This window comes from Toxotes jaculatrix, chromosome 1 (genome assembly GCF_017976425.1).
Source record: "Toxotes jaculatrix isolate fToxJac2 chromosome 1, fToxJac2.pri, whole genome shotgun sequence".
Taxonomy (NCBI): Eukaryota; Metazoa; Chordata; class Actinopteri; family Toxotidae; genus Toxotes; species Toxotes jaculatrix.
This window is the reverse complement of record NC_054394.1, coordinates 11,416,882-11,435,049: the sequence shown is the minus strand read 5'-3', so window position 1 is coordinate 11,435,049 and position 18,168 is coordinate 11,416,882. Positions and strand designations below refer to the sequence as shown.

At 43.5% G+C, this 18,168-nt stretch overlaps 1 protein-coding gene across 1 annotated transcript in view; it reads right to left on the bottom strand.

The window, feature by feature from the left end:
• Positions 1-1,570: 1,570 nt before the first annotated feature.
• The window catches only part of fam214a (family with sequence similarity 214 member A), a 29,087-nt gene continuing 12,489 nt past the window's right edge, over positions 1,571-18,168 (bottom strand). The window contains exons 2-12 of the mRNA XM_041034149.1: positions 11,281-11,465; positions 10,598-10,794; positions 9,480-9,605; positions 7,347-9,225; positions 6,399-6,524; positions 5,488-5,576; positions 4,314-4,410; positions 3,790-3,948; positions 3,619-3,687; positions 3,000-3,199; positions 1,571-2,876 (exon numbers count right to left, since the gene is read on the bottom strand). Of these exons, the coding sequence (XP_040890083.1) occupies positions 2,723-2,876; positions 3,000-3,199; positions 3,619-3,687; positions 3,790-3,948; positions 4,314-4,410; positions 5,488-5,576; positions 6,399-6,524; positions 7,347-9,225; positions 9,480-9,605; positions 10,598-10,794; positions 11,281-11,465 (3,281 nt within the window). The 3' untranslated portion in view covers positions 1,571-2,722. The remainder of the gene's footprint in view (positions 2,877-2,999; positions 3,200-3,618; positions 3,688-3,789; positions 3,949-4,313; positions 4,411-5,487; positions 5,577-6,398; positions 6,525-7,346; positions 9,226-9,479; positions 9,606-10,597; positions 10,795-11,280; positions 11,466-18,168) is intronic.

Here is an 18,168-nt window from a genome sequence, read left to right as displayed (position 1 = left end):
TTCGGGCACTCCTGCCGGGCACCAGCGCAGAGTGCAGGGATCGGATTTACGTTGCGTAACGTACCGATCAGCTGTTAGACCCATGTGCTGTAACACAAATCCAGGTTTCAGTCAAATAATCCTCAGATCTGGAGGAGGATGAATGCTGCACTGATTAACGCAGGTTCAGTTCATTTTTCATGGTTTTCCATGCAGACATCTTTGCATGTGCAGTGTGTTTGTGTCAGAGACTGAACGCTATGCGGTTTCTTGTGCTCTTTGTGCTAAAATTACTGAGGGACTAAGCAGCAAAGCATACATGTGTGAAACAGACACTTTAGGGACAACAGAGCCACAGGCCACCATGCAAAAAATAAATGATGCATACAAATGTGGTGAGGCTGTGCAGATGCACTTAAGAGCCCAGAGGCCGCCATGTTAAATGGTCACCACAGCTACCACCACTCATTTTCAGCTTTGAGTGCCAAAGTGACAGCAGTACTCACCTACTGTTGTCAGCTGTTGCAGACTGCTGTGTGGTTGGCCACGCCAGGTGTTACAGGGCAGCTAACTGCTATTTCAAGCTGCACCACCCAGTACTAAGAGCAGTACTGCACAAGGTCACTATTTATAGTAGTAAATACTAATAAATAACACTTTTGGTGGATACAGTTTTGTCTAATAAATTTTTTTTTTATCTCACATTTAGCGTTAACATGTTTATGTGTCTACCAGTCCACAGATGCATGGTTACTGAGGGGTTTTCTCAATATTTGTCTTATTACTCTGTAAATGAAAAAACTGTTTAATACATTTTGTTTTCATTTTTAGTCTCATCTGAGATCTTTCTAAGCTTTATCATAGCTGAAATTCTTACAGAATGGATCAGATATTTTTAAGTAGTGCCCCAACAAAGAATCAGACCAGAACTGTAAACTGACTGTAAATATACTAAGATTTGAAGAGTGTGTACTGTAACTGAGAAAGTCTTCATCCACTTTGTACCCAGACTACCACCGTGGACTATCACCTGAACACTTCTTTTGTGATTACTTTCAACAGCAACCTTTTGTGATCTAAATACTTTGTCTAAACACATAATGTACATGTAATCCTTTATAATGCATCTGAAAAGCACACCGTGCTATACTTGTATAAAAACAACAATGTACTAAATAGGCCTGGATGCTTCTAATTAATTTCAAATGCTTGTATTTGAGGTGTTCTGCAGGATCATTATTTAGTAAGGGACTGCTGGCCTGTGCTTGAATCGAGGACATTAGCAGACAGTCAGCTGTCACACCCTGCATGTTATTCCTACCACGTGTGACGAGTGTGGAAATTACATTGCCATGATTCCTCATTTGCACTTTTCTCACTCCTCTGAGCTTTAAATCAGTGTAGATTATTATTTGCACAGAGTAGGCGTGACATTTGGATGTTTCATTTCTGAACAGCAGCAGAAGTCCCTTGTGCTTTGTTTTTTCCACCCCACCCCGCCTTTCCTCAACCCACTGTGTGACTGCTTGGAGATGTTGTGGTAGAACAGGAAGCAAAATTAAAAGCACAAAAAGACAGAACCGATTTCAAGTTTGCTTTAGAAGATATATAGATATATTTTTTTTCAGATTTGAATATTAATGTCAAAAATACATACTATGATATACAGTTTGCACTACATCATCTTAGCATGACAGACGTCACAAGTAGTAACTGAAATATTAATTTAAATATTAAATAAACTGATGATAAGTAAACTGAAAGTGAATGTGTAAACACTAAACTAAGGTTACTTTTTCTATTGCAACACTTCCGATAAAGTGGATCTGTAACAGTACAAAAGTATTAGAATATTACTATTTTCTGTTTCATTTCCAGTTATAATGAGAAAAAAAATCCACAGTGCACTTCTGATGTTCTGATGCGATGCTTTCAGTTGAATCGAGCTTGATTGCTTGTTCGACTTCTTTAGTGGTCCATGGTGTGTGTTTTTCTTTTGGACAACGGGATGGCGTTGCAGCACAGTCTGCCACCCCAGTTCACCCTCTTCCGTATGCACTCCCTCTGCTCCGAGCTCAGGAATCACAGGGTCAAAAGCTGAGTTCACCTTCAGTTCAATCTTCAAAGATTTAAAACAAACCTTTTTATTTTTTTTTTACCATTAAAAGGGCCTTGTATTGCATCTATGAAAAAATTGAGATTTAACACCTATTCATTATGTCAAGTAAAAGTCCAATTAACATTTGATTTGAGTAAACAGGAGTAAAGTAGCCTGAATTCTTTTGAGATCATTTAAGAGTCTGCTTCTGTAGACAATCTCTCTCGAGTCTCTACTCTCCTGCCAGATGCTGGAGGTGATGCACACAGCAGCAGGAAAAGTATTTCCTATCAATTCTGAGAAGGCCTTCGTTACCAGGAGCACAGGATCTGAAGCGTACCCTATACTATAACCTTTGACCCAACCTTGCTGTGCTCTTAACAGAGAACAAGTTTTCATTTCTGACCAGTCTCCCAGGCTCCTAGTCTCCCTTTGTCAGTTCTGGGTGACAGAAGGGATGAAACTTAAGATTCTGGGCACAGGCCAGGTGTCTTGTTGGCTGCTGTTCGTCCTTAAACCTCTTCTCTTTTCAAACACTAGCCACGGCCTAATGGGGCTGAGAAAGAGTCTATCGCTGGCATTGAGGTGTGACTGAAGCTTCAGTATTGGCCTGCCCGGTGGAGGACAGAGGGAAGGTGTCAGGCCTCAGCAGCGGGGAGAGAATGGTGGGTCAATGGGGGACTCTGTGAAGGACTGGAGCTCGTAGGCAGCACCGCTGTCCACCTCCATGGACTTCCTGGAAAACAGCAGACGGATGTCCCTATGGAGGTAGATCTTCCCAGACTTAGAGCTCTGGAACCTGGTTGGGATGGGAGAGGTGGACAAAAAACAAACAAACAAAAAAAAAAACAAACAAGGAGGATGAACAAGGGAGGAGAATCATCACTGCTGCGGGATAGAGACAAAGTGACAGCTATCTCACCTCAGATGAACGAGGTAGCGCAAGGTGCGTCCCTGGCCCAGGGTGAGGGGCTTCCTGCTGGTCTGATAGTTTGTGTCACGTCGAACGGGAACGGAGAAGGTCCTCTGGCGTAGGAAGGTCTGGTGTCCAGCTGGCATGGCTCGTAGGTCGTACATTACAACAAACATCTTTACCACCGTCTTGTTAGGGTTGAATAAGGTCTGAGTGGTACAACCAGAGAGCATGATGGGATTTAGACAGGTTTCAACACTTTCTGGCCTGATTTCATCAGATTTAAATAATCTATATAGACATAAGAGTAACCTTAAATGCTGTGAAAGATACATAAAATGAACTTCACATTGTACATGTCATCCTGATAATGTAATTAAAATATATGAGATAAAATGCCTTTAAAATTCCTAAGAATAATCACAACAAATGAATAAAAACATGCCCTTGAATCTGTAAGTAATATAACAGATCCTTCCTCTTTAACCACTAGGGGTCTCATTGTATTTTTGTCACTTGGTGTAATCCGCTTTTTGTTCTCAGCCCTTTGTTCACCATGAATCAAATATTTCATAGCATTTCAACATTCGTAAAAAAACAAACAAAGCAAAACAAAAAGTTTCCTCACCACTTGAATGGTTCCTGATGGAGGTACACGGTAGCCCCTTTTTCCCAGGGACTCCAGGTTTATCACACCCTGTGAGAGAAAACATGACAACAACATGTCACAAATAGGCAAGAGCTCAAACACATAGGGACAGACTGGGGCAACTGATCGGCTGAAAAACAGTCGTCTCACCATATATGGTGAGGGAGCATTGTCATCAGAGACACTGTAGAACGACACATCCACAGGTAAGGTCAGGTGACTGGGGCAGAAGGACCCACTGGCTCCAACCTCTGCTGTGAAACCCTCCACTGTCCCTAAAGGCTCCAGGCGGTAGTTCAGCACACATTCCTGGAGAGACAGAGTTCAACTTTACATATTAATTCTTCTTTTATTTTTTATTTTTTTTCACTTTGACCTTTGACTTTTTCATCCAGGACAGAAACTCAATTTGACATCCAGTCAGCAAAGTTACTGGGTAAATTGGAAAACATAAACAAAGCCAACAAGATGTACAAGCTCATAGACTATATCTAGTCTATGTTTTTCACCTTCTAGAAGTGTAGCAGACAAAATGATTCCCTTTGTGACCATTCTGCTTAATCTGATTAAATCAACTATTTAGGGATGCAAAATCACACAAGTATAAGTGAGCTATTCCCATAAAACGATTATGGAAAAAGACAGATGATTCTGAGACTGTTTGTGTATTATACCTCAAAGTTTCCCAGCAGACTGAGACTGGCAGGTGGAGCGCTGGCACTGAACAGCTGCTGTGACTCATCCGTGTACCCCTCTCTCTTTGGACACACCCTGAAGGGATGCAAAACACACACACCTGATCAACTTGTTTTCAGTGCGTGAGCTGTTAAAGAGCATCTTAAGGTGTTTACAGGACAAACATTCCTGGTATGTCTGAACAGACGTGTCCTGGGTGACATCAAAAAAATCTCAGACGGAAGTTTGTGAATAAACAAAAGCGATATCAGCCACCTCAAAAGGAACACGGCAAAAAAAAATGTCATTGGTGTCTGTTAGGGACACACACATATTTAGTCACATATTTATTACCTACGTTGATTTTTTAACCTTAAAAAAAGACTTTAAAAAAAGAAATTCATGTATGGAAGCAAAAAAAAAAGGACCAGAATTTGTCCCATGGCTGAACTGAACTTTCAACACTGATCACCAAACTCGTGAAACATCTGCTTTATCAAAAGCAGCACTGAGATACCACCCACATCTGCTGTGTGTAGGCTGTGCCATGAAGCTCTGTGTATATAAAGCCTGTTCAGTTCTGTCTGCCATTTTGAGCTGAATGTGTGTGATTCTAGATGCAGTCACAGTACAGCAGAGCTTCAGCAGGTGGCAGCGTGAGAGGAATACAACAGGAGTGACCTAACCTTTCCACTCGCAACAACACTCTTATTGTCTGATCTCTCAACACACAGGTGACACTATATCCTTTTGTTGCTCCACGGCTATGTCAGTTTCCAAGGGTCTAAAACAGATCCTTTATAATCCTGGCAGTTAAGGGGAAAAAAAACATCCCTGATAGTAAAAGTTTATCTTTAAACACAATAAAACAATCTAATATCTGAGTTTTCCTTGATTTCAGTTACGCATAGTAACAGCTGAAATATTGCAAAGTGAGAAAAACAAGTAGGTTTTAAAATTATGATGAACAGTATGAGTAACTTGATCCAGATGGTACTATAATCAACAGATGATGTGGGAGGTGACTGGAAAACAAAGAAATTCCTTGTCCTTTAACAGCGATTAAAACTGCATTAAACCTGCGAAACTGCCCTGACCTTGTCCTCATGGACAAGCTGAGCCAGCAGTCTCGTAACTACAGTAATGAAGATCCCAGGTGAGGAAAATGTGTACCTTTTCCCAGAGGCCCAAGGCAAACCCTTACAGCCAGTCAGAGAGGTGTCCAGGTCAAAGTAGCCTGTTTGAGTTTTCCTCTGAGGAACCTGCAGCACACACACAATACATGATTGAGAAAAACTGACACATTATCCGCAGTTAAAGCTCAGAAGCTTCTTGTTTTCTTAAATGTGGGACTGTCAAGCTGAAAATTTTAATATCACAGGAGAGAAGTTTAAAAGCAGAAGCTGTGTGAGTAGTTTTCAATGAAAGGAAAAATACATTTCAAATCTCCCATTTATTCAAAATGTTAACTATATTTTATGCAGCGTGTGGACTGGATGTGTGTTGGTGAGACTGTTTGACCAAGAGTTCCCACGAGTTTGTGTGAGCACATTTTAGTGTTTACATATGTGAGTGGGACTGATCAGAGGACAGGAAAATGTGATGATCAAGGAGTGTGGTAACCCTACAAAGTCAGTGCAGTAACTTAGTGTGGCTGATGAGACACAGATGAGTCACGTGCCTTACCCACCTATGTGTGTATGTGTGTGTGTGTGTAGTTCTGTGTGTACATTAACCTCTGCTAACTACTCGGTAGCCCAGCAGCAATAAAAGCTGCTGCCAGATATTTCAGAGTCTTTTTATGACAAACACTCACAGGCATACTTCTTAAACTGATGAAAGTAGCGTGAGTAATGCTTCAGATGGCATGAATTAGTAAGGGTAGTGAGCGTGGTGTTATGACAAACACAACTGCATGGACACTGGCAACGACTGCTAATCAGGGCTAAGCCAGTAAGTGTTCGAGTGTGCCTGTAAGCCTCAATGTGTCACTTTAACAAATGCACAAAGCAGAATGTGACAATGACTGAGTTTCACTGTGAAGCTGTACCATCTGTGTGTGTGTGTGTGTGTGTGTTGCTTACAGGGCTGGAGAGCAGTGGCAGGCCAGTGCAGGGGTGGAAGGCCTTGGTTGCTGTGGCGTCTAATGAGTGGCGATTCTGCTTCTTCCAGCTGTTGCAGGGACGCAGAGGGGAAGGGCTGTGAGCACGCTGGAGCACAGAGACAGAGAGAGATTAAGACCAGGCGTACAAGTAAACGGTGATCAAATCATGTTCTGGTAGATCGTATGCCATTTTAATTACCCCTCCAGTCCCACTTGCTCCCAGCAAAAGAACTCTAACAGTGTTTAGGGGGTTCCTTCTTGCTTTAAAGGAATTAAAGGAACTGTTTGACATTTTTGGGGAAAAAGTTTATTCAGCTTCTTGCTGAGAATCAAATGATCGATGGTCGATAATTAACACATCATATCTTGTTTGTTAAATCTGTCCCACAACCAAAGTGTAAAGGTGGCAAGTAACTGTTTTACAAGAGGTTACAGTATGTGCCAAACATTTCTTGGCTGGCAACAGCCTGCTTATAGGAAGATTTAGTTTTTTTCGGACAAAGTGAGGCAAGATGTTTCCTCCTTGTTTCCAGACTTTATGCTCAGCTAAGTTCACCAGCTGCTGGCTTAGGCTGAATAGCTACGTACATCATATAGACATGAGGGTGTTATCAATCTTCTCATCTAACTCTCAGCAAGAAACCAAATAAGTGTGTTTCCCAGAGCAGTGTTGATACTTCAGAAGCTAACTTGGGCCTTTTCTTAACAAAATGTTAATGGACTGAATCATTTGTCTTATTAAATGTTTAACTTCCTAATATTTGTCAAATGTATATATAATATTAAAGTATAACTTAAAAATAATGCAGTGAAACCAATCCTCCTTTAAGCAGGTATATGACAACTGGGACAATTGTAGATTACTAACTAGGTGACCACTAAAAAGTATGTGGACGATCAATACCCTCTAAGATGAGAAGTCCCTTACCAGTACAGTAGGAAGGGGAGTCGTGTCGGGACTGGAGGCACTGGAGCATCCAGACTCCGAGGGTGCCTGGTTCTCATCCTGGAGCGCAGAGGCCTGGGCTTGCACACAGTTCTGCATCTGCATCTGGGACTGAGGCTGAGGCTGAGGCTGAGGCTTGCTGTGGTTGTGGCTTATGTTACAGTTCATGTCTGGGCTGGCATCATTGCAAGTCCAACTAAAAATATGGGCATTCCTTGGGCTGTTCTCGAGGACGGGGGAGGCAGGGGGGGTTTCATGGCTGCTGGGTGTCCTGATTCTGAGCTTTTCCTGTGGGGGAGTTCGTAAACGCTGACCAGCCTGGGTGTGGGACTGGCCTTTAAATGAGGGTTCTTCAAGTGTAAAGTGAGCACCATTTTGGGCCCGGGGAGAATGGCATTCGGTCCCCAGATCAACTCGGGGCTTGTCTGTGCAAACCGGCGTGTGTGAGGCAGCGGTGTGCGTGCTGCCTTTGTGAGGTTCGTGGCTGGGTATGTGGCCGTTGGCGTAGCCGTTGGTGGCAGTGTGTGAGGCTTGTGGGATGTGTGTGGTTTGTGAGTATGTGCGGACCGTGTGTGTGACTGTTGTTGTGTGCGTGTGGTGCAGAGGGCTGCTGCTTCTGCTGTGCCTGGGGGACAGAGAGGGGACAGACAGTCTCTCCTGGATGAGTCTAGTGATGTCTTGTACTGCCTGGGCGATGAGGCAGCTGTCTCTCTCCCTCTCCCTGACTCTCTCCTTGTCTCGGTCTCTGTCCCTCTCTCCTTTCCTCTCCTCCTCTCTGTCTCTTGTCTCAGTCATTTTCAGCTTCCTGCAGGCCGCAGGTTTAGGAGAAGAGCTCTCCCGTTTGCTGAAAGAAGTGTCAGTCACGGGTGTGTTGAAGGGGCTGGGCCACACACGTCCCACAGACTCATAGGGCGGTACCTCGGGCTCTTTGGTCTTACTGGCAGTTATGTCATCATGGTTACTGCCCCACATGGCTTTGGGAGGGTTGTCAGAAGAAAAAAGGCCGGGAGGGAGTGGCGGTGCTGTGGGGTCGCAGAAGTTGAGCCTCTGTGCGATGCGGGCAATAACTTCCTGTCTCTCCTGCAGCAGGGAGCCAATCAGGGGGTTTGTTTCGGTTGCAGCAGGCCTCGGGGAGGGGCAGCGGGGTGGCTCAGACAACGAAAAATTCTTAAAAGCTCTCAGTGGCTCAGGGATGGGCCCCTTTGACCTCTCACTGCTGTTGGTGCCAGACCCATAGTCCTCTACTTGTGTGGGGTCAGATGAACCATTGAGGGCTGAGTATAGCCACTTCCCTGCTTTACTTGTGGGAAGTGGAGACGGGGAGCGGGAGGGCGTTGGAGAGTGGGAGGATCTGTGGAACAGTGGTGAACCCTGACGTTGAGGGATGCTGACCTGTGGAAGCTCTCCGTTCTGATACGCGTGGCTTTCACTAGGCTCCTGGCTCTTCTTGCTGTAGGGAGGTGGGACAGCAGTGTGAGGAAGGCTGTTAATAGGGATGTTGTTGATGGGAAGGTTAGGAATGGGTAATCCATTGAGGAGAAGACCAGACATGGAGTTGGAGCTCTTGCTGTATATGTTAGAGTTGTGAAGGAGGTTGTCTTTGCTGGGGTCCTGGCTCTTTTTGAGGGTGGGCAGGCCACCATGGCTGTTGAGGTTTGGGTTGAGACTTGGGGTCTTGCTGTAAAGTGGAGGCAGACCGGTATGGATGCTGCAGGCTAGGGTGGGGTAGGTGGGTTGTCGGGGCAGTGACTGGACACGAACCTGCAGTGCAACACTCTGTGAGACATTGGGGACGGGGAAAATGTGCTCTGAAGGCGGCTGGGAGAATTGCCACACCAACTCCTCATCAGCAGCACTGATCCTGTTTGACAGGGACGGAGTGAGAAAAACAGTTAACTCTTACATCCAAGATTTATCAGAGTCTGCAGAGATTCAGCTTCACTTCCTGCAATTCAATCTTCAAAACAGCACAGAGCACATAGATTTACACTTATCTATAAACTTGAAAATAACCTAACTTTAGATTAAGTTTCCTGTAGCTTTAATAATGCGGTCCGACAGCCTGAGTGAGAAGGATTCAGCCCACCAGTGTCATGAGTGAGTGTTATGTCTGACCTGTACAGGATGTTTCTGGGGACAATGCCATGGGAGGCACTGAGCCAGGCGCTGAGCTGGGAGAAGAAGACGTATGAGCGAACAGCCAACAGCAGAGTCTTCTCCTCAATGAAACGATCACCGCTTCTATTAAAAACACAGTTAAAAGAGGTGGAAATGTGCCAGTATGTCAGGTTAATGAGAACACGGTTCAGGGATATGTGTGTGTGTGTGTTTGTGTCAGACACAGTGTGTTCCCTGCTCCTGAACATATTAGTAGGAAAGTGGGCCAATTTGTCAGGATCATTAACCCTCTGTGTGCCAGGCCAGTTATCTAGGTTTTTTCATGGAGTTTTATTATTATTTTATTTTGTGTTACATTTTCATTTTTAACATTTTGTAGCTTTTTAAGCCTTCAACTTAGCATGTCTCTGGATCTGGTGGAAGATGAAACTCGTGCATCTCTACTACATTTTTTTTTTAAATTTACTTTAACCCTCCCTTTTTAAACCATTTTGCAGACAAATTATCCTGTTTTTGCATATAAAGCCCCCAGCATGACTGGTTATGGCCCATGTTCAGTCCATGTGCAACAGGCCTGCTGGTGAAACCTGTACAAGCTAGTACATGTGCTCACTTGAACACACATTTTCAACATTTATTTTTTACTCAGTGCATGACACAGATATGGTATCTGTGTCTCTTGTTTTTTCTAAATACCTGTTTTTTGACTGAGGGAACCGAAGAATTCCAGCGTACTTGTAGTCTTTATGAACAAATAGCAAATAAAATTATTTGAACCTGAAGAAATCTAGATGTTTTTCAGGGGCCAGGTTTGTCTGTGCAGGCATGTGTCTGTACATAAAGTGAATTTACGTGAACAAAGCAGAGTGTCAAAGTAAACAGGGTATAATGAAAGCATTAGTTGTGGAAACTGAAGACAGCGATGGATGAATGGAGGAGTTGGCAGCCTTGAAAATACAGCAATACTGTATTTCTTTCAAATTGCAAACTTTAATTTAAAAACAAAGCGCTTGTGTGCACAGTCTCTTTTGTATGAACTCAACTGCGCAACGTCACCATGTTTAAAATGGTAAGGTCAGTGTGTGGGCTTTTGTGTATGTGAGTGTTTGTCTTACTGTCTTGGAACTGGCTGCAGGGTCCACCTCTCCAGCAACAGAGCATCTTGTTTGATGACCGGGTCGCTGATGGGGTCACTTGGGGGGCACTCGTCACCATAGCAACAGTCTGGCAGGAGCATGACCTCGATCATGATGGGGATGCTGTTCCTCCAAAGCAGGATCACCTCTGAACGGGTTCGCCTTGCCTGCCGACACTGGACACACACACACACAAGCAGACAAAGGTGGGGGGGTTAGTGTTCATTAGTGAATGTCAACACTGGGACCTTGAAATTTAGGGGCAAAGCAGATGGGACTCAAAGGAGCCTCACTTAGAGCTGAACCTCTCAGTGATTTTATTGAGGTCACATCTCAAAACAACATTTTCACCTTGGAAATTTGCTATACACATGATATTCTATATAGTAGTTACGTAGAAGTATAACCTAATAAACTAGGTGAGGGTTGGGTACTGAGTTCCCACTATGTTGGTAAAACTACAGAAAATACTTAATTATTACAAACATCTCAGTCATGCATCCTGTTAGGTAAGTGGGCCTGACTTCACACTCATGACTTGAATGACGCAAATGAAGCTGCAACAACCTCTAGTAGGATGAGAAGAGACTGGTCTCTGTTTACACTGACATAAGAGAAGACAGGAGAGGCTGTGTACACAGATGTGTGTTCACATGTGCTACCTGGGGCAGTTTGTCGCTGCATTCGTGCTTGTGAAGAGGCGGCATGGCCGACTGGGCTGGCGGACAGTGCAGCCCCTCGGTCCTGCCCTTCACAGAGTATTCTGGTGTCCTTCCCTCTGTGATAAGCAAGGTCAGGAACACCAGGAACTCCTCCGCATCATACTCGAAAAACTCCTCCGTTGCATCTAGACAAGGCAGGGAAACAGAAGGTCAGCGTATTGCTTTTATAAGACAACAAGAAACCAACTGAAGGAAAGTAGCAGTTAGACTACTAATTTTCCTATCCTGTGACTGATGCTGGGACAACAGAAATGCAATTAGAGAGTAACCATGATGATCACAATGCAAATGCCAGTGCGTGTTTGTTTAGATTTTTGCTTAGGTGGATGTGGCTATTCAACTTTGGCTTGAAAAGCTTGTTTAGAGAAAGGGTGTGGGGGAAGGCAGCAGATGACACAAGTTTTCTAGTTTGGCTGCTTCAAAGGAATATATTTAGATCTTCCATGTCAGCTGAGCTCAGGGGTGAAGCCACACACTGTTCTCTCTTATACAGCACACACACACACAGACACACACACACATACAAGTATAGGCAACACTGACAGTGACATCATTCACACTCATTGACAAAACATGCACAAACAAAAACTCACCCAGATACATGAAGACAATGCAGGACAGAAATAATAAAGTTATGCTGCACCACCCATAGGCTCCACAAATTCTTCTTGGGTGGGGTTGGAAAGGGCTGGCAGGACAGAGTAGGGCTGAATCAACCTTTCACGGTTGAGGAACAGACTATTCCCCTCTGACGCTGTTCAAATTAACAGTTATAGAGAAGTGGAAAAACTACTGACAAGGAACACGTCAGCTGGCTGTCACATTCAGATTATAGCTCATACCGAGCCACTCTGTTGTGCATTATTATTAACAAAAGCTGAATTTATATCCTGTTTTTTACAAGGGACATGATGGGGCCTATGTGTATTAGGTCACCAGTCAAATGTTGCTTAACTTTAGCTGAGACACGTTGGTTTGTCTTCTGCCACGAGAAAATGAACAAAACCTTGTTCTGTTTGTGTTGTAATTGATGTTAAGATCTAAAGTGGGGTATTTTTAGTAGAAGGTTGAAGAGCCCGTCTTGGCTCTCTATCTCCTGTACTCCTCCAGAGAAAACTCCCAGAATCCCGCAGGAGGTCAGCTGATATGGAGCAGCGCTGAGAATCGCAGCTTTCTTTCTTTACAGCATACAAGCAAACACATCCGACGTACAGAAGCTGCCTGCCCGACAATCTCAAGTCCTGCCTTCATTTTAACTGGAGTCACACAAATATTAGGTCACGATTACTGGCATTTATTTTAATGTATTGACCATTTTGAGAATGTCGGGTCCTCATAAGTATAGAAGCACAAGGACACACACATATACACATATACACACACACACCGTCCTCCTCCCATCAGAGCAGGACTGGCTAGAACAGAGTCCCTCTCAGCTGGCTCTGCAGAAGTGTGAGCTACAAGCTGCTGCTGTATGTGTGTGTGTGTGTGTCTGTGTACGTATCACAGTCAGCCAGCCAGTCAGTCACGCTCATTCCTCTCAGGGAACTCCTCCTACATGCCTCTGAGCTGCGGCTGCACGTGGAGAGAGGCGCACTCCAACACAAAACATGACGAAGGAGGGAGGGGAGGAAGGGGGTCTGTTAGCCAGCTGTAGGCTGAATAAGTGCAGGGTGAAAGAGATGGAGAGGGAGGCAGTATTCAGCGACAATCTCCTTTTCTTTACGGGCTGGAATCGGAAAGGTTCGAACAAAGGGAGAAAGAGACCAACAGCAAGAGAGTGAAGGAGAGCAAGAAACGGGAGAGAGGGAGTAAAATACGACAAAGGTCAAGATTCAAGGTCACAAGGTTTATTAGCTGAGCCTTCATATGACGCTTGGCTTGAATGTACTGATATGCAGTAGTGGACTGGGCTTAAAGTATAAACCCAGTTTGTACTGGGAACGGGTGGTGCTGTCAGGGGATTGGGATGAAGGTATGCTTCATGAAGGAAGCAAAGAGCAAAAGAGGAAGGAAGTGTGGATGGATGAAGGGAGGGAAGTAAAAGTGATTAATGGGGCAGAGGAAAACAGCCTTTGAGAAATGGTGTGCTACCCATACACCCCCCTTAAACACACACACACACACACACACACACACACACACACACACACACACACACACACACACACACACACACACACACACAGACCCAATCATGTGTGCACAGCGGGTGTCAGATTGCTGCTTTCTAGGAAAGGCAAACCAAGGAACCCATACATTCACAAACACTCCTAAAAAGCACACGTGACAAAAACACACATGAACACCAACACAGGCGCAGTGATAAATAAACTCGCCATCACCAAAACACACAAACCCACTGAAAACATACAAAATACACAGACACACAAAGAAACACACACACACACACACACGTGCAGTGCTGGACAAAGGACTAGTGATGGAGGCTTTAGTAAAGGGGCCCACCCTGTGTACGCATAGATGAGAGCTGTCATTCTTTAGGGCGTCATGCCTGAATAGAACATTCCTATGAAAGCTGCGCATGCACGCACACACACACACACACACACACAGTACAAAGAAACAGCCTAGATGGAAGCTGGAAGGTGATCAGCCTGAGAAGGAGGAACCATTTGCACAGATATGAAAGAGAGCCACACTTCACTTAAAATAATAAAAACAAGTAAAAAAAAAAAAAAAAAAAGCGTGATTGCAATATCACCATAATACCATAATATATAATAAAGGGAAAGGAGGAGTTGTTGTCTTAGCCTAATGCAGGATGCTAAAAATCATTAGAGGCAGATCACCTCCCTCAGTAATCCTACCTTTCGTACAAATGGTTAATATCACTTGGCAATTTATGTAACATTCCACACAGTTTACCAATCATTAAGCCTCACAAGCGGGGTTCAACGTTCAATCCTTCCTTTTCCTTCCCCTCCTCCTTCTCCTCCCTTTCCCACTGGACCGTGACAAATTCATTCCTGCTCCTCCGTCGCTTTAAAACATGAAATCTGTCTCTCATCAATTTATATGTGTACTTTTGAATTTATATGTTTGTGAGGCATCTTTCCTCGCTCTCACCTATTTGTTTTTTTCTTTGTTTTTTTCCTTCTCCTGTGGTTCCCTTGCATTCAGTTAGAGTAGTACCATATAGCAAGTACTAGCATTGTTTGAGAAATGCAAACAGAAAACATTTCAATCAGGGAAACATGATCAAGCGTTGGTTCAGTGTTTAAATAAGAGGTTTTGGCGTTACATCCTACACTCTACAGATCCAAACCCAAATATGTGACACAATGGAGCACTGATCTGTCTCTTTTCCATGTGCGTGTGACCTCTGCTCCGTCTCTCGATAATGTGTGATGTGACTTATGTAACAGGTCGGATTTAGATTCAGGCGTCTTATTATTAGACCTGTGACCGCCTGCCACCGAGTGCAGCTGGAGTACCGCCTACAGATCGGCTGGTTCGGCCTGTATATGAACACACACACACACTAACTCACGCAAACACCTCTCAGCTGTCTCCGTGTCCTCGGGCCAACAGATCAGTATAGAGTCATGTGGGATGGAAAAAGGCCTCCAGGGCAAGAGTGGAGGGGTCAGCCTCGATAGCCAACATAGCGTTACACACTGACACACACTTGAGTATGATTCATCATTACCTAAGACCCCCCAGAGAGGCAAACAAACTGTTTTGTGTGGTTTGTGTGCATATTGCTTTTCCATGTGTTGTGTAAAATAAAGTCAGATTCCTGTGCACTCCTCGCCTGGTTATGACAGTGATTATGACTGCGAGTGTTGCTTGTAATTTAAATACACGTTGTTAAGATCAATATTTACATTTCATATGCGGTAGCGTTGTTTTAACAGCAAGACAGATGGGAAGACACATAAAGTGAGAGACAGACAGACAGACAGACACACACATTTGAATAATCTGACCCATTAATCCGAGCACTGTGGCCACACAATCACTGTGCGGCTGGCTGTCTTTCTATAGCAAAAGCTGCTCTGCTCTGGACACACACACACACAATCACACACACACACACACACACACACACACACAAAACACATTAACACATACACTCACAGCTAATTTGAATGCTGTGCAAGTACCCATATGGTTAAAAACCACTCCCATCCTCCTCTGCTCTGCCAGTGCTGCACTCTATATGTGTCATCTGTTTGTGACCATGTTTCATTCAAATGAAGCAGAGAGCTCTGCCACAGTCTTGTGAGCCTTTCCACATCAGGGATGTGATGCAACTTTGTTGGCAGACTAGAGACAAAAGCCACCAACAGATGACAAAAAAACTCACCTATAGCTGGACTACTGGTTATCAAAGTCTTGAATGTTAAACACACATATAAGATATATACTGCAGGGCGGCAACCAGGGAGAGATGAGACATACTTCAGAGGGAGAGAGACAGAAGGTCTAGGCAGATATTGGAAGAAACAGCTGAGCAGTCCAAAGGGCAGATAGGAAACACGCACAGTTAGTTCAAAAAAGGCAGACAGGAAGTCATATTAACAGTATTTCCAGTTAACTGTCTGTCATGTGAATTTCATGCAAACGTTTGAGACCTTGCGGAAGAGAGAAAAAAAACAAAACAAAGCAAACTAGGTGACATTAGCATCCGCTGAGTTGATGTTAAAAACTAAGCTTTCTGTGAGTCAATACACTCCCACAAGATAAAAACAGTCTCTTACAAAATGGTGAGTTGTTACTTTTCTTGTGAGACAGGTCTTGAAGATGACCTATCATGCAGATTGTGGTGGACAGAGTATATAAAGCCACCTTTGAACTATAGTGAGACAGAACTGAACAAATCCTGGCTGTGGGGCCTTTCTCAACGTCTTCTAAACACATTAACACATCTTTTGCAATACTGAGGAAAACATGTTCACTACCACAGTCTCAGACTACACAGATAGACAGGAAGACATTGAGACAGATGCAGATACAAAAGACAAGGAAGAATAAAATGAGTTAATAGGGACATTTCGAAAATAAAATGGTGTTTAAATTCCACTGATCTGTTGTATAAAATATCCAAGTCTAACAATTATATTAACTTTATTGAGTAGACAATTAAAAACCTTTTAAAGAATGCTGCAAAGCAATTGTGACTGCTCTGTACCAGTTAAAAAGCCCAGACTGGTTGTCAAAGTAAATAAATAACTGTCCTCAGCTCCTGATGAGGTTCCCCTGAGCAAGACACTAAAGCCCTAACTGCTCCAGTGGGGCTGAGTCATTGTTCTCAAGATGAATAAATAATAAAACTAAGAGAACAAAAGTCTGTATAACTACACCCATTTCTAAATGAAAAACAACGCAGAAAGGACACCAGAGGATATTTAAGATTTCTAATGTAAAATGCTCTTTTGGTCTCTGTGTTTATTTGAGGTCTTAAGTTAATATGATTTGATTTTTTTTTAGGACCTGCAGACCCTAGATAACCAGCCTGCTTGCAGGGTGTGTGTTAAGGGCATTTCCAGGCAGTTTCTGTGCAGCAGTGGCAGCAGCCTGCTGAGCTCGCTGAGGTGTGTCAGCTGAACGCACAATGATATCTAGCTCCTTCTGAATGGAACAGAAAAGCAAAGGTTCAGCGTTGCCCACTGCAAATTCCTCATTCTGGTCAGGTACAGCACCGGATGTCATCGATGGGAAACAGCTCATAGTAAAACCTGTTTTCTCCACTCTCACCTTTTGGTCACCACTCTGTGTAAAAATGATAAATGCATTAAATTATAATTGCAAAATAATATGTGAGGTTTTAATGACATGACCTTGAGTCATGTGTGGACATGTAAAGGCAGATGAGCCAAAGTATACATATAGAGCCAATACACGTTAGAGCCCAACTGTGATTTAATTCAATGCAACAGCATTATCATTCTTACATGACTACAGTTCTGCTTCATATGCATCACCAGGGAGCTCAGTTAAATAAAAGTACTCCTTATTTCTCCCTAGGTTGCACCAACAAATGACAAGACTGCATCGCATCATTTGAAGTGTGCACAGGTAGAGGAAGAAGAAAAGAAAAAAAACCTAAATTTAACAGCAGTTCCGTTGTGCTCATACTGAAAAAAACGGTCATGTTCTTTGTTGCATGCGAAGAACATAGTCACAAGAACATATAGACAAACTGATTTTGCCATTGTTGCAACACTAACCGACACCAACAACCAAAGGAAACGTCACCACAGAATGTGATACTGCTGGTGCACCTCATTAGGCAGTGCATCGCAGCACTTGTCAAATTCTCCTACACTCAGAAAGGTTACAGAGGCATTATTTTTATCAAAAAGACAAAACTCTACACTCAATTCTGGTAGGAGAAAACGTGATTCTCATTTATCAAGAACTGTGCGGTCCTAACACACACACACACACATGCACATACACATACACACAGCTGCACTTCTTGTCTGTACAGAGGCAGAATGGGAGATTACACTGACAGTTCTTCCATGCTAAATCTCCTTACTGCAGCCCCCGGTGAGATAAATATAGACACAACTTGGTACCTCTCATTTTCTGTTTTTTTCTCTCTCTCTCTCTCTCTCTCTCTCTCTCTCTCTCTCTCTCTCTCTCTCTCTCTGACTTCAAAGTGTAAATTCCTACAATCAAGTATTTGATGACTTTGTGATGTGTCTGCCAGAAGCACCCATCTTAAAAAGGGCTACTGCAGTGACTGCCTGAAGTCATACACTATGAAATGATTAAAGTAATTGCAAAGTTGTGAAAAAAAAAGTTCCATCAGGCACAAGTTAGTTGCTCAAATGCTGACACATACTCCATGCG